The sequence below is a fragment of the Xenopus laevis genome, chromosome 8L, assembly GCF_017654675.1.
Source record: "Xenopus laevis strain J_2021 chromosome 8L, Xenopus_laevis_v10.1, whole genome shotgun sequence".
Classification (NCBI taxonomy): Eukaryota; Metazoa; Chordata; class Amphibia; order Anura; family Pipidae; genus Xenopus; species Xenopus laevis.
The window spans coordinates 84948135-84964923 of record NC_054385.1 but is presented as its reverse complement, the minus strand read 5'-3'; the positions used below and the strand labels follow the sequence as shown (position 1 = coordinate 84964923).

The 16789-nt window shown below is 35.6% G+C and overlaps 1 protein-coding gene across 2 annotated transcripts in view; it reads right to left on the bottom strand.

The window, feature by feature from the left end:
* LOC108698967 (MAM domain-containing glycosylphosphatidylinositol anchor protein 2) overlaps nucleotides 1-16789 on the bottom strand; it is a 345565-nt gene that overhangs the window by 57935 nt on the left and 270841 nt on the right. For both annotated transcript variants that reach the window (XM_041573045.1, XM_041573044.1), the window contains exon 8: nucleotides 9408-9701. In XM_041573045.1, the coding sequence (XP_041428979.1) occupies nucleotides 9408-9701 (294 nt within the window). The remainder of the gene's footprint in view (nucleotides 1-9407; nucleotides 9702-16789) is intronic.

The window sequence follows — 16789 nt, the reverse complement described above, 5'->3', positions numbered from 1 at the left end:
CAAGGCGTAGACAGAAATCGAAGTCAGATCAGGCCGGGTTGGGGCAGGTAGAGTACAAGCGAGGGTCAAACCAGGAGATCAATCAGAAGGGTTACGGAATAAAAGAGTCATTTACCAGGCAGGGTAAGGATTTCAGAAGTTAGAATCGTCAGAAGCAGCAGGGGTCAAACCAGGTAATCAAAATCACAAAAGCTCAAAAGCACAGAAGCACCAGGAAACTCAGGAACAAGATCCTATAACAGGCAAGGACTCACACATAGAAATGCCCTTAAATAGTGTTTGAATTTCGCACCAATGCGCGCTGGCGTCATCACACCAGCGTGACTGCGCCTTTAAATCCCACAGAGGTTCACCGTACGCGCCCTAAGGAACTGGCACCTGAGGGGACATGGAGCAACGGTGTGGCGGGCTTCCCCGCCGCACCACTAGGCCACCAGGGAGGTGAGTTGTTACAGGTAATTTGGTAAATCAAAGTACAACATGCAAAAACATAGTGATCTGCATAATTATTATGCACCTTAACCAGCATGATAAATGAGACATAATGTTCACAATATTATATAATTGGTCAGACATGGGTTTCATACTAATAGTCAGCCATCTGGATGTCTAAGAAATAGAAACATTCACAGGAAGTTTTTTCCACCCTGAGATTATTAATTCAAGTCAAATTCAGAGGCTTCTAATTTATTTTTAATCTATTTAATTCCAAGAGATCTATGCCAAAGTTTAGCAGATAAACAAAATGAGTTGAGTGCTGAGTGAATTGAACATATCATTATGTATGGCTTATTTAAAAAGAATTACTCTAAACAAGGGAAATGTAATGTGCAACCCTGAACAAATAAGAAGATTACAGAATAGAAAGACATACAAGACTAGCTGCAAGAAAGCAGATCTGATTGTATGCATTTTGTCTGGGATTATATAGCCATTCTTACGTACGTATATATATATATATATATATATATATATATATATATATATATATATATATATATATATATATATATATAGTCTGTCAAGCAAAATTGCTGGCATAAAAACATCAGTACAGGACACAACTTTATATAAAAGTTCTGAATTAATTTCTGACAACAGGAGACCTCTGCTTTGACTCAGTAAAACCTTCAGAGTTTCACATGCCAGTAATATTAAGGGGGTTTGTTGACCAAGGATATATTTATGCAAATATATATATATTTAATCTCATACACATGTACATATAAGAGTTTGTTAATGAAAGAGCTACTTCAATCAGAACATCTATTTATTTACAAAAGCTATACACATATCTACAGAAATAATGCATATACAAAACAAGTAATACTTCATAGAATGTATAAAGAATATTTACAAAGAAAACTACTGTGCAAATATGTATATTTTACATCTAAATCCACTGCCTCCCTGATACTTATCCTTCCATTAGGTCTGGCATCTATGTCCTCACAGCACGAACTCTCTGACTAATTAAACCATTATTTTACCATAGAGACTGTCCATACAGTAGGTAGATATTTCATATTCTGATTGGTCAGTGACCCTTAAATTAATCTAATGGAGTCAGGCAGTCCATCCAAGAATCAAGACAATGGACGGTGGGAAAGGCAATATGGAGACAGGGAGGTTTGGTTTTTCAACTGTCCTTGGTCAAATGGGAAGGCATTTAACAAGTGTGTGCTAAATAGGGTTTTTTTTTAATCTTGCCTCTGTTATTTTCTGATACCATCTAATATGTAAATGACACAACATTCTCAGATGCACAACACAACATATGTAAAATATACACACATTGTATATGATAAAGATATGACACAAGCAAGTCTCCTTTAGGTAATAGGGTTATTTATCAAAGGTCAAGTTTTAGAGGTTTGTGATGTTCTTTATACCTCGAATGAACTCACAACTCAAATGTTTTCTAATTTAAGAAAAAACTTGAATAGAAAAAACTCAAATCAGTTATTAAAGAAGCTGACTCAGTTCACCGACACAGAAATATTTCAACCAAGTATTGATTCCAGGAGCCCTTTAGCATGCCAAATGCTATCAATCAGAAGACTGCAACTTAATTACTACTAAGGCAACATTCTAACCAACTATGTTGATCTTTTGAGCAATTGATAGGGCCATTAGGGCAACTTCTAATCTGTTATGTGTTTTGATTGAAAACGATTATTGTCCTTACAAGTATTAAGAGGTCGATAATGACAACACAGGCAAAAGAGTTCAAGAATGCAACAGGGTGCCCCTTACAGCTCATGCAGATAGCCCTTAAGCACAGGATCTGGCTGTGCCCCACACACTGGCTTAAAATACTTTGTTAGGTGCTAAACACAGGTGTAGAGTGCCAGTGCTCCATAATTTGCATTGCCAACTGATGCACAAGGTAAAGGGATGGGTAGGCTGTGTAAACGGTATACCTACAGTACTTACCTCCCCCCGCCTACCCCTGATGTAGTCAGACAGTACTGTATTTGAGGGGGCAAAATGCAAAAATCAACACATTACATTGCTTTTTGTACTATGTGTTCTGCCTTCCACTTGCTTTTTTTGTTTTTAATCTTTGTTTGAGATGCAACATCACATAAAAAGTATACAATAATGTACTATTAACACACTATTACACCATTTCTTCTACTACACAGTCTATATACATTAGCTATTTACACACATTGCTGACTAGCAGAGATATTAAACATTTGAAGATTAAAAAGCATAACCTCTCCAGCAAACAACCAACCTCTGAAATCATCTCTTGCATTCTATCAGGTTGTTTTTGATGCATAGAGATATGTAAATTGTATCACATTCTTTGATATGAAACCTAAATTAAAATGCAAGCCAGATTTAGAGAAAACAGGACATAAATAGCTCAAATAGATTGTTTTCGATAATTTGTGAGACATACGCGCAGTTGATTAATGACACTGTGATATGCTTTGACTCAACTTAATCACTTAAATATCAGTTGATATTGACAAAAAGGAAAAGAGTTATGTGAATGTGTCTGCATTCAAAGGCAGAATCATGGAATGAATTTTAAGTACAATCTGAAAAGTCTATGGCAGATCAACAGCTCAGGTTAAGTTTGCAACTATCCTGAGACCATACTTTTCATAACTGGACATTGTGACAATGCCCAGGGACCGTTAAACTTAAAACTTCCTTTAATTTTGGGTAAAATTAACCAACATTATGTATAAATGAAGAGTGAGAATATACAGTTTAAGGCCTGCACATTTATTAAGAAAGAAAAAATGTACTAAATCTCTAGAGAATAAGTAAAACTATATTTTACTCTATATTCTTTTACATTCTTTATTCTACATATGAATGTATAAAATATTGCTAATTTGACTTTAAAATGTTTAAATAATGTAACTGATCTATCCAGTGTATAACTACCTAATAAATTAAAAGAATTTGCCCATAATTGGCAAAAAGTCAACAGCCTGAACGAATTAGATTTTTGATAGTGTACAAAAAGAACAGGACCATTATTGCATACTTAAAGGTTGTTCAGTATAAAAATGTAGCTGTTCAGTATAAAAATGTAAGCTGTAAGCTGTTCCCCTGCCTGCTCCCACAGTGTGTTTTAGTATTGAACAATAAAGATTTGGCTTTTCAACAAGTTTGGTTTCCCTGGAGCCTGCCTGCTGATGCTGTCCATACAACCTAACCTGTTATGCCTTTGCGCTTCCGCAGCCAGAGCGGCTTTGGACGGATCGCTTTGAACACAGGCCTCTCGCATTTCCACTTGCAGGGATGGCGTCTGCCCATGTGTCTCTGTCAGTATAAAAATGTAAATAGATAGGCTGTGCAAAATAAAAAATGTTTCTAAAACAGTTTAAAATATCGAGGGTTTATGCCAGAATACAATGGAGTGAAATTATCACAAAAGAATACCAAAAAATGTATAAGAAATTGTGTCATGTTACAGGCCTGTGTGAATTAATAAAACAGATCAAGGTATCATGAAAAAACATCCCTGCCAGTACCTTAATCAGATATGTAACAGGCCTCTCTTTACTAAGGTCTGAAATCAGCGATGTGGAAAGGGGTCATAGCCATGATGCCCTTCTCCAAGCCCTGGCTGTTAACAGCGATTCCATATGGAGGGGTGAAAGCCCAAGGAGGGGGAACTTAGCGTGGAAGTCACACTATAACATATGCACAAACATATTTATCGTCACAGAACCCATACCTGTTGTACCAACAGTATAAAAACTGGCGATGGGTTCACTATAATATTAGCTTTCAAATGAGTCCAAAAATGACTAGGAGTGGTACTCTGTTTATGAGATGGGAATATCTGGCACGGGGCAGGTCACATAGCAGTGATATTCAGTTGAATAATCTAGGGCCACTTAATATAATATCATCTCTCTCCTATGTTCCTATTAGGAGTGGAGTTCATAAGGTCATAAAAAAACTCAAGCTCTGTCCTGCTAGGCCATACCCCCTTGCATTCCTAAGGGAGGGGGGTGTCCAGTTACCTGTTGTCCCTGAAATCAATGATAAATAATCAGCTCTTCTGACTAAGCTTTGGATTTACTTTGGAGGACCAATTTAGATTGGAAGTGCATCTCGTTTGTTTCCTCTTAACTACACGACCAGGAATTCTATATCTTTGGGTAAAAGTATAGGTTTGTATGTTTTTTTTCCTTTTATTTCACACCTGTTTGTGACTGTATATTTTAATTTATGTTTCTTTTGTAACTAACTTTTTGTTAATTTTCCCTGTTATACCTTTCATAATAAATATAAAATGTAATGTTTGTCTTTAATGCTCTAAATGACTCAATGGGCACAATTTCGCAAAGTTTTACTCCAACCCAGTGTCCCATTATACTCACAAAATCAATGTATTTAAATAGCATACATTGATTTTTGAGTATAATGTTAGACTGGGTGTAAAACTTTACGAAATTGTGCCTTGTCCTGGTTTTCATACCCTTCTTCTTGATAAATCTGCCCCTTAATGTTTTATATTGCACTCCCACTGATATAAATAAATAACAATATACAGAAAAAATATGCCATAACATAAGCCTTTAGTATTGCATTAACAGTAATGGGAGAAAAAGAGTGTATTTCCTTACAGTGCACCTCAATACCTTTTGTGTTGTCACAATCTCACATACAATTCAATACTTTTTTAACTGAATAAACTCAATTTGTTCAGTTAGTTTGCCCAAAGGAGTTTTTCAGGTGGCAGTAACCATTATTTATTCAGAATGAGTTTATATACTGTCTGAGTATAATAAAAGGAAATATCCCTCATAAACTTTAGGGTATGGAGACTATTGCAATAATTAAAGGGTTATAATGTACTGTTGTCAAGGGATCTGCCAAGGATACAGCACAATAAATACAATGACTAGTTTCAAACTATGTTAAATAATACCTGATATTTAAAAATTAGCATACTATTTACATTTCCTGGAAACTGGTCCACACAGATTTGTTTAAATAATTTTACACGCCAACATCTTCCTAAAGACCCTTTGAGCTTGAACACAACTTAACACAAATATAAATAGATGATATTGGTCAATATACAATATCTGAGGGGGAAAAGTGTCATGGATGTTAATAAACAGGTTAACAAATTAAATAATGTGTCATTATACAAACCAGGAGATGTTTGTAAGATAGCTTCAGTATGTAAGTCAAATTAAAATAGCATTAATGAACATTAAAGGGATTCAGTCATAATTTTTATGGTATAGTTTTAACAAAATGTGCATTGCATGTAATTCAGTCCACCGTTTAACATTTTAGTCTTGAACCAATACAGTTATTTTTATTAAAGAGCCAACACTTCACATTGGAACTGCTTTCATTCTGACACACTGAGTATACTTTATATAAAACATTAATTTGCAGGGCCATATCAGTTACACTCCCACAGGCTAAACACATTTTCATGGATGAAGGAAAGTGCATTCTTATGATAAAATAAATAGTAAGACTAAATCAAGCATACATATAGGACCATAACTAGGGGCATGTGCCTAGAATGTAATAGTGGGGGGAAGTAGGCACATACCTCTTCTGTCTCTAACCCTTAGTACGGCCCTTGGGGAGGGGCAAGGTAGCCTGTTGGGTTGCCTAGGGTGGCCACTGCATACATCAGTTCTGAGGCTGTTTTACCTTGTTTTATAGATTGTAGAGCATAGTGTTTAAGGTTAACTGATTAAAATGCAAACTTTTTTTACATATAAAAAAGGGGTTGATTATGCCAGGTTTGATTTTCTGGAATTAAATGATAACTAACAAAAGAGTAGAAATGATTTCTTTCTGCCTTGAACTTGAACTGAACTTGTATTTTGTATATTACATTTATGAAGCAGTAAAATGAATCCATTTTGTAAACTGGCCAATGTTCTTGCTTATTTCTCACTATAGTAACTTAACAATTACAGAAAGTAATAATGATTTGATTGCTTTACATCTGGCACCACAGAAAACATAAAGATGACTCAGGCATCAAGCAGGTTGAAACAGGACACGGATTATGGCAATTGTTTTGAGATTCAAATAATAGTTTCTCAGTTCTAAATTCAATACGATACTTTTGTCCCCCATAATTAGCATAAGATGTTTGTGTCATTTTACCAACTGCCAAGATTTACCTAGAGTGCCCCCCAGATGTCCCACAGATAGTCCATGTGTTTATGAGCCAAAGAAAGATGAAAGATGTAATACTGTAATCGATGACACCGATGGTTCCATTAGAATACTTTATGTACCTGATATGTTTGGTGTCTAAAAACACTTTCTACCTTCCATCTTCTCTAAAACAGATTTGAGGGACATAAGAAACATGCAAGGCAGGAGCACCAAAGGACATGGTGCACAAAGGGCCAACTAATGTGACTAATAACGCATGTGGTTGCTGTGGGTTACTAAATGGGCAAACATTTATTTGAGTTTGCACATAATCCCTCAACTATTTTAAACGATTTTCATACAGGACAGGAACAGCAACAGTATTTACATTCAATTGGCACAATAAAGCTTGCCCATGTGATTCAAATAGGAGGGGTTTTAACTTAAAAGCCTTATACAGGTATAGGATCCCTTATCCTGAAACCCGATATCCAGAAAGCTCCAAATTACGGAATGGCTGTCTCCCATAGACTCCATTTTATCCAAATAATCCAAATTTTTAAAAATGATTTCCTTTTTCTCTATAATAATAAAACAGTAGCTTGTACTTGATCCCACTAAGATATAATTAATCCTTATTGGAAGCAAAACCAGCCCATTCGGTTTATTTAATGTTTACATCAATTTCTAGCAGACTTAAGGCATGAAGACCCAAATTACGGAAAGATCCATTATCTGGAAAACCCCAGGTCCCGAGCATTCTGTATAACAGGTCCCATACCTGTATAACTGTTGAAGTGGGCTAAGATCTCTTTATTAAAGCATGGCCTTTCTTTTTCATATTTCTAAGTCTCTATTCTGTACATTATATAGTATGTAGAACTGGTAGAGGAATTCCTTGCCATGAATTAATTACAGTATAGCTGAATCTATATTTTACCATTGTAATATATATTTATACTTTTAGAAATAATAAACGACATCAGCATGGACCTTAAAAATATCTCCCTCTTGACAGGGGTTTTTGAAGAGATAAATGCCACGGGCTGATAATATAGCCAAGGCTACTAGAAAGATTTGATTTCTTTAGGGCAATAAAACCCTAAAGGGCAAAGCAGCTTCCCAGTAAACCTACTGTTTTTTATTAGTCTAGGCCTAAGTCTAGGCTAAACACAGGGTCAGACTGGGCTGGCAGGACACCAGGAAAAAACCCAATAGGCCCCCCAACCCTTGCTGCCACATAAGCGCCTTCCAAGCCACCCCATGCCAGATCGCAGCCATCAGCCCGTGAAGAAGGTATGCACTGGGGAGGGGAAAGGGGGACACAGGGAGATTTGCAGCTGGGGTGGGGGCCCATAGGGGTGGTTGAGGGGGTCCAGGGGTGCAGGCCCCTGATCTGACAGCCCCAGTGAGCCCATATCCCCCCAGTCTGACACTTGCTCAACATATGGCTTAACTAAAAACATGAATTCACATATAGACAAAGCAAGGTTAAACAGAGCCCTATTTACAGAAGCTCATCATATTGTATTCCAGATTGTATGGAACTGTATTCCAGATGAGCTACATATTCCAGATGTAGCAGCAGTGGGAGAGCCTTATGCGAATGCCTATCTGAATGGATCCATACTGTTCATTTTAACCCCACTTAAATAAATTCAGTCAATATAAAATGAAAACGTAAAACAAATTGATTTCATGATTTTAGACTGTTAGGGGCAGATTTATCAAGGGTCGAATTTCGAGGTGAGGGGAGTTTTTTTTAAACTCCCATCACCTCGAAATTCAAATAAAAAAAGACCAATCGAAATTTATAAAAAAATCTAATTTTTTAACTTCGGGTGAATAGGCTGTATTCGATTGTTCGATTCAAATTCAAATTGAAGTATTTTCATAAAAAATTTCAAAGTCCACCAAATGACTCCAAATAGATTCTAGAAGGTCCCCCATAGCCTAAAACAGCAATTTGGCAGGTTTTAGACGGCGAATAGTAGACATTGAATTTTTAAAGAGACAGTACATGATAAAGTTAGATATTTAAATTTTCAATTTTCTTTAAATTCAATTCAATTCAATTTCGAATTTGGACTATTCCCTAGTCAAAGTACACTAAGGGGCACATTTACTAAGGGTCGAATTTCGAATTGCTAAAACTTTGAAATTCGACCATCAAATTGAAAAAATTCGATAGTCAAAGTTTTTTTTGTTTAAATGTAGCTATTTTCAATCAAATTAAAATCGTTCAATCGACGATTTAATCAATCGATAGCACGATTTTCAAAAAAAAAACTTTGACTTCTAAAAACTTAGCCAAATATTGGCTATAGGTTCTAGGAGATCCCCATTGGCTAACATAACAGTTCGGCAGGTTTAAGGTGGCTAAGTGTCGAATTTGACGTTTTTTAAAGAGACAGTACTTCGATTTTCGAATGGTCGAATATTTTTTTTAAAGTAAGTTAATACGTTTTTTTCAATTCAAATCGAATTTTGACCTACTCGATAGTCGAAGTACCCAAAAATTACTTCAAAATTCAAAGTTTTTGAATTCGAAAATTCACTTTGAATTCACTTCGACCCTTATTAAATGTGCCCCAAAAATTACCTCAAAATTCAAATTTAAAAATTCAAATTTTCACTTCGACCCTTGATAAATCTGCCCCTTAGACTTTTATGTTCTTTGCCAATTTTGCAAAAATGTCACCTTACAATTATAAAATATAAAAGAGGTTGAGCAAAAGCAAATGAAAAAAATACAATAAAACATAAGGATCATTACCCTGTGTACTTACATTGTACAATCAGCTGAACCAAGGCATCTCTTGGTTTGACATTAAATCCATTGTATTGACTTGTCTGACACCTGTAGGTTCCTGTCATTTCTCTTGAAACATTTACAATCCTTAGTATGCCATCATAACTCTCCATCTGCATGGATCCATCTGGCATTGGAACATCTTTGTCTGCTCTGGACCACATAATAATTGGCTTGGGCTTGCCCGAAATCTGGCACTGTAGTTCAATTGTGTCTCCTTCCCGGGCAACCATTGGAGATTTTCCCTTGGGAACAGTAAGATTTGGAGGAACTTAAGAAAGAAACAAAGAAAAAGAATCATTATAGAAAGCAGAATAATTTTTATTGAAAAGATTATATAACATGCACATCTTTTTTTTGTAACTTATACTTTTATTATTGTTATGAAATAAACTTTGCAAATAAAAATACATAATTTACATTTCAAGCAGTGTACCAGTGGAATGTTGTTTGACCGGTTCAAAATGATAAAACATAGTACCTTCAGTTCAGTAAACTTCCATTGCTCACAGTATATCAAGTTTATCTTGTTACAAATGTTGTCTGGATGAAAGATTGCTGATTAAAATACACATTTGTTGTTATATTTACCAAAGGAGTGAAGGTAAAGGCAAGAGTGATAGATAATACCTATATAATAACCATAAAGATTAACCTAAGTGTTGTAGCCATGAGTTCTGTTTGGACTTATACCTCATTATTGTAATAAATTTTTAGATAGAAAGAGGTATAATTAATTTATACCAATACCGCGCCAATACACTATTGACGAAAAAAAAAAAAAGGGGGGGGGCTGCTTCCTTGAATATCACCGTTCACACCAGGTTAAAACGACACAGGAAATCTGAAATAGAATGCAAAAGGAAGCGAAACACTTAGGGGCAGATTCACTAAGGGTCGAATTTCGAAGTTAAAAATACTTCGAAATTCGACCCTCGAATTGAAATCCTTCGACTTCGAATATCGAAGTCGAAGGATTTAGCGCTAATCCTGCGATCGATCGATCGAAGGATTTTTCGTTCGATCGAACGATTGAATCGTTCGAATCGAACGATTCGAACGATTTTAATTCAACGATCGAAGGAAAATCCTTCGATCAAAAAAAGATTAGCAAACCTATGGGGACCTTCCCCATAGGCTAACATTGACTTCGGTAGGTTTTACCTGCCGAAGTAGGGGGTCGAAGTTTTTTTTAAAGGGCAAGTACTTCGACTATCGAATGGTCGAATAGTCGAACGATTTTTCGTTCGATTCGTTCGATTTCGTTCGAATTCGAACGAATTTAACCAATTCGATGGTCGAAGTACCAAAAAAATACTTCGAAATTCGAAGTATTTTTCATTCGAATCCTTCACTCGAGCTTAGTGAATCGGCCCCATAGAGTAGTATTGTCTCAATTAAGATAAGCAATTAAGCCCCTAGAGCAACAGAGTGTTTGAAAATGGTGCCTGGAGAGCTATATTGCAGAAGATCTACCAGTGTGATATTCTTCAAGATTCCCCCTTTCGGGTATATACTCACAAGATTTCTTGGATTTTTGATGCATACAGTATAGTAATGTTCGTTTTTCACCTTATAAGTTTTCTCCAGTCATCCACCAAGTGGTATAATGAAGATATAAGGAAAATATAGTATAATATTGCTTTAATAAATGTTAAAAATCACCATAAAATAAACGATTTTCTACTCACAAGGATCTCATTATTGTAATGTCTGCTAATGTTGTCACTATACGGGCCCAAATTTTTGGACCGTGTTAATAAGAAGAGCAATTCTGTTATTGTACTTAACGTTCTCGTTGCTACGTTTTTGGATGGATTTCTCTTAGAGAGGGGAGGGTTGGTGTTCCATTTTGCCACAATGGAAATTCGGGTATAGTTAAAACATGATTTGTTAATTTTTGCTGCGCTTTGGTAAGTCCGACAATGGGCCTACCAAGCAAGAAAGTGAGGATATCCATCAATATCTCTTTGTGCATAAGACATGATAAGAGGTTTTGGATCTCATCCCAGAGGGGCTGAATGTGAGGGCAATACCCGAATATAATGTTACATCCCCAGGGGTTTCCCAACACCTCCAGCATACTTGTAGAACTTCAGGATATGTCTTATGTAATTTCACAGGAGTAAGATACCAATGCATTAGAATTTTGTAAATATTCTCCTTTTACTTACTGAACTTTCCAAAGTAAGTCCCAGTCCTCGCTTGAAACTTCTGAGCCTAGCACACTTTCCCACTTTAACATGTACTGTAAGAGTGCTTGTTTATTTAACAAAAGGATTGTTTATCAAAGCATATATACTAGATATGTTTCTTTGGAGGCAGACCATTTTAGGATAGTTCCTCTAAACCAGTAGTTGAGTTACTGTATATTTAAAATAGTTGATAAAGGGTGTATAACATGTACAGTACATCTTTACACATCGTAATATCAATATACCATTTAAAAGCATCTATCCTTAATTTAGTGGTATTTAAACCTTTTATTGCTGCATTCTTTGACCTTATTGCAGTGTGTTACCAGTAATTTAGTAACATACATACATTTAGATCAAAGTGAATGCTGAAAATATAGAATCACCAGTGTCAGCACTGGGGTAAGCTTATGCTGATGCTGTAAATTCTACAGAACTAAAATGGTTAAATCCTTTATACAGTAGATCATTGTCATGTGAAAATGTTTACAAGCATAAGCAATATAGGCATTTTTATTTTACATCTGCAAACTAATGCAGGGACAGGTACCATTGTATCTCCTACAAAAACAATTTGCACCAAAAAGAATAAAAACGGTTTCAGGGTTCGCAAAAGCTATATTAAATCCGCACAAAGCAAAATTTATTTGCGCAAGGGCATGACGTTTCACATTGGGAATGGTTTTTCCATTACCAACTTTTATTACATTCCCATTAGTTTGCAGGCAACATTTTAAAGAAATAGCAAATGGGTTATTACAGACATAAGAAATGGTCAAACATGGTACTGGAAAGAAAATTATATTTTTATTACTATTTTCAGTAAATAAAGTCATTGCCCACAAGGTCAGTTGGAATAAAAGTGCAAGGTTTTTAACAGAGGAATTTATGCTATATTCAATTAACAATATGCAATAATCTTGGCAATCAACTGCAGCAAATGTTCCAGCATCCCTCTCCCAGCAGGTGCTGCTGCAACATAAGGAGTTTCATGCACAAAAACATGAGGCATAATCAGATAAACTGACCTTAAACAAAATGCATTCAGTTCAGATCATACAGAGATATGTTGTGATAGTTAATTCATTTCTTGGTGATCAATAGGAAACTAATTCATCATCTTAAGAAGCAGTTTAACATGTACAGTAACATATTAAATATAAACTCAATTCCAGACTTGTACATTCAAGTTTCTTGAACATCACTGAAACATATATTTTAAGCATCTCCCTTAATATAAATCTTGCTAATCATAAATGTGTGTATGCATTTAATTAAACAAAGATGCATTCTACCAGTAGCATTATTCTACTGTAGAAAATAATTTTTTTTTTAATGTATCATTTCTCAATGAAGCCCTGTATTTAAACATGACTCAGCATGTTTATCTGTAAAACGAGTTATTCTGGGCAACATCTCACATTTGTATAGGGACCTTAGGGTTAATTCTTACTGGTCCTTGGGAATCCTCTAAGGAGATCCTGCTACCTGTAACCTATGTTTCTGTGAGCGATAGATTTCCCTATTAGCCCAGGAGGGTAATGACCATTTCTGTTCTATGTTTGATAAAACATTTGGCCTCCACCTGCTGACCAGGGTGAATGCTGCTGGGGGGCCTGGGATACAAGGCCTCAGTAAATAAATACTGTTGATTAAATAAAAGGGAACCAAGACCTTAGTGAATGTCTGGGAACAAGGGCCACATGAATTAGGTTTTTTTATGCATTGATGGCTGTAGCACCTGCAATAATACACTTTAACAGACAGGCCAGCTAGGAATAGCAGCACTGAACTCTAACATAGGATTGACAGATTGGAGGCATGTCTCCCAAGTGTTACTCAGCCTGAAAGTGAGGGGACCACAGCGTGGAAAGGGACTCTGCTTAAAAGTGTCTCCCTGAGTTATCCATTGGAGGGGATCAAGACCACTAAAGGGTAGCTCTGAAAAGTGAACTTAAAAACGGTGTCAGGGGCCTAGTGGCTCCCAGCGGGAGAGGTCCAGACCAAGGAGAAAGCTTAGAGTCAAAGTCCAAGTTTGTGGTACCCATATAAGGCTATGACAGCAATGTACTGTGTAAGTACTACCTAAGTTATTAAATAAACCTGTTTTTATGGTTAAGAACCACAGGCATTCATTATCCTGAATTGTCTGCTAGTCTGTAATAAAGTATAATGAGTAAAATCAGTTATACTGCATGTAGAATGCTCTCCTTGTTCTTGATACCAGTATCCTGAATTTTAGTAACATGAGAGGTGTAGTTCAGCAACACTGCTCGACACAATAACACGTGGGTCTAGCTGGGTGTATCAAAGTGCTTGTCTTTTTCTGCATTACACCGTAATGCCACCAAATTGGTACCTTGAAATTACTGTATTCTTTATTGTTTCTTTGTTTTCTATATAAAAACATTGACTATTGCATTAAGCTTTGATTTATACAGTTTTGATTTTCTCCTATGGTTTCATAAAGGTGTTCTTCGCATAGGGGCAGATTTATTAAGGGTCAAATTGAAAATTCTAATTTTGAATTATCCAAACTCGATTCAAATTTTAATTCAAATTAGATTTTCAAGATTTATCACACTCTGAGAGTTTTAGATATTCGATTTTTTTTTATTAAATAACCCCCAATCGAATTTCGAGTATATTAGAATTTAATAGAGTTAAAAAATTCACATGACTTTGAAATTCTACGTTTAATAAATGCGCCTCTTAATTTCATGATGATTGTTTTTGCATTTTTTTCTCCACACTCTTGATTAAGGGACTTTTTAATAAGACAATGTATCGATATGTGTGATCAATTGTTTTAAAAAAAAATTCTAGGGATTAATTAATGAGTGATTTAGGCTATCCACAGGGCAATGTGATTTTTTTTTTACTAAATTAGGCTGGTCAACCACTTTTTAAACCTATGATTATAGATAAATAGATTTCTAGAAACCCATCAAATTTTTTATTATATTGTATTATCTTACTCATTTGAGAAGGCTTGGTTGCTAATTGGTCCCACGCGATGCAGTAATACAATTCCCAGGACCAAAAGTCACGGGATGGATCATTATTCTTGCCTGAATCACCATATTCTCAAAGCCAAAAAAACCCTAAAATATAGTCCTGCCACCTCGCTGAGCACCTGAAGTAATTACTAATTATAAGACCTCCAGTGCTCAGATTTGGGCTGCAGTGAAAGACTGTTCTAGCCATGGGTATGCATCAGGTCCTAGACTCCTAGGGATACCACTACTACATCTTTTCAAAGATAGCTGTCATCATTTATGTCAAGGAAACATATAAGGCCACTGTGCCACTGTAATATATAACATCCTTTATAAGATAGTAAAAAGAGGTGTAGGGACATGTTATAATTGTAAAATCTCAGAACAAAAAAGTCATTGTTATTTTTTCTAAATACTAAGGTGACTGTTACTTAATACTTAGAAAATATTACTGGTTATAGGCAGTTTCCAGTTAAACACATAAAAATATATCCTGTTCCAAAAGCCATCATAAAAGAATGTATTGTGCTGTCTAGCTACGTATATTATTATAGAATGCTAGAGAAAATTGTACTACAATGTTGCTATAGGCTATAAGCCTTCATACTACAGCAGCTGGCGTTTTTAGAGAAAAACCCAGAGGAAATATTATTTAGATAAAACTAAGTAAACTTCAGGACACTTGCAAACAAAGTTAGTTAGTTAGTAATTAGGCCATTATATTTCTTTTATACTGGCACAGAATTAGCCACAGAGAGGATAAAGAACATGATATAAAGTAAGAATTAAAAATGTTAATTGAATATACAGTCTGCATTGTCCAAGTGACAACTATAAGCAAATGTCAAATGTACATGATTAAAAATATTTAATTATTTCTTAAATATTTGCAAATGGAATTGCTATGGAAAGCAACAGAGGCCATCTATGCTTAGACCAAGACTCCATTTCCCACAATACCTTGCATGCATTTTCACAGGTCTGTTTATCAGCTGGCTTGTGTTGCACTGTTTCAATATTGAAAGCCAACAGCAAAGAAAATACCAAGGAACATGTGCTGCTTTTAATGGCAATTAGATTTGTAATGAATGTATTTAGGAAAGTTGCTTAGAATTATATTCTCTTTCATTAGGCAACTTTTTATTTCAAGGTTTACAAACCCGTTAAAGGCTATACAGGTAGGAAATCTGTTATTTGGAAACCTGCTATCCAGAAAGCTCTAAATTACAGGAAGGGGTAGTACGATGGAAAATATGATAAATACTGATAAATATGGAAATTAAATAAATACTGCAAAAGTAGGCTTTTACACATGTTAAGGCCCAAAAATAAAATCCTGATATTTACACTTAACAATAGCCACATAATAGCCTGCAGACTTTCATTTATAAATCAACAGACCCTCAGGATGTTTCTGTTTTCTGTAAACAGTGGACTATAGACTCTTGGTCTCCCTGTCTATTTACAGTAAATAGTCATGGGTGAATTTGGGGAGTTTCGCTGAAAAATTTGGGTATTTTCCGAGAAATTTGCAAAAAACTGCAAAAAAAGGCGAAACGATGCTGGTGTCTTGTTTTTTACCTCGGCGTCTGTTTTTGATGCTGGCGTCTGTTTTTTGGACGCTGGCGAAATGCGACGGCGTCCAAAAAAACGGACGCCTGCGCATGATAGTTTATATCATATTACGTGACATATTAAAGAATCTTATCAAACTGTAATATATATTTAAGTAAATATTGCCCTTTTACATCTCTTACCTTGAACCTCCTGTGTGCTGCCTCAGTGATCACCTGACCAGAAATACTACAACTCTAAGGGGCAGATTTACTATGCTCGAGTGAATGGTTAGAATGTCAAAAAGTTCGAATTTCAAAGTAAATTTTTGGGTACTTCGACCATCGAATAGGCTATATTCGACCATTCGACTTAGATTCAAATTAAAATCATATGACTATTCGACCATTCGATAATCAAAGTACTATCTCTTTAAAAAAAACGTCAACTTCATACTTCGCCAAATTAAAGCTACCGAAGTGCAATGTTAGCCTATGGGGACCTTCCACAGCAAGTTTTTTTTGGTTGAATAGAAAATCCTTCGATCGATCACTAAAAATAGTTCGATTTAAACTATTTAATCGTTCGATCTAACGATTTCTATTAGATCA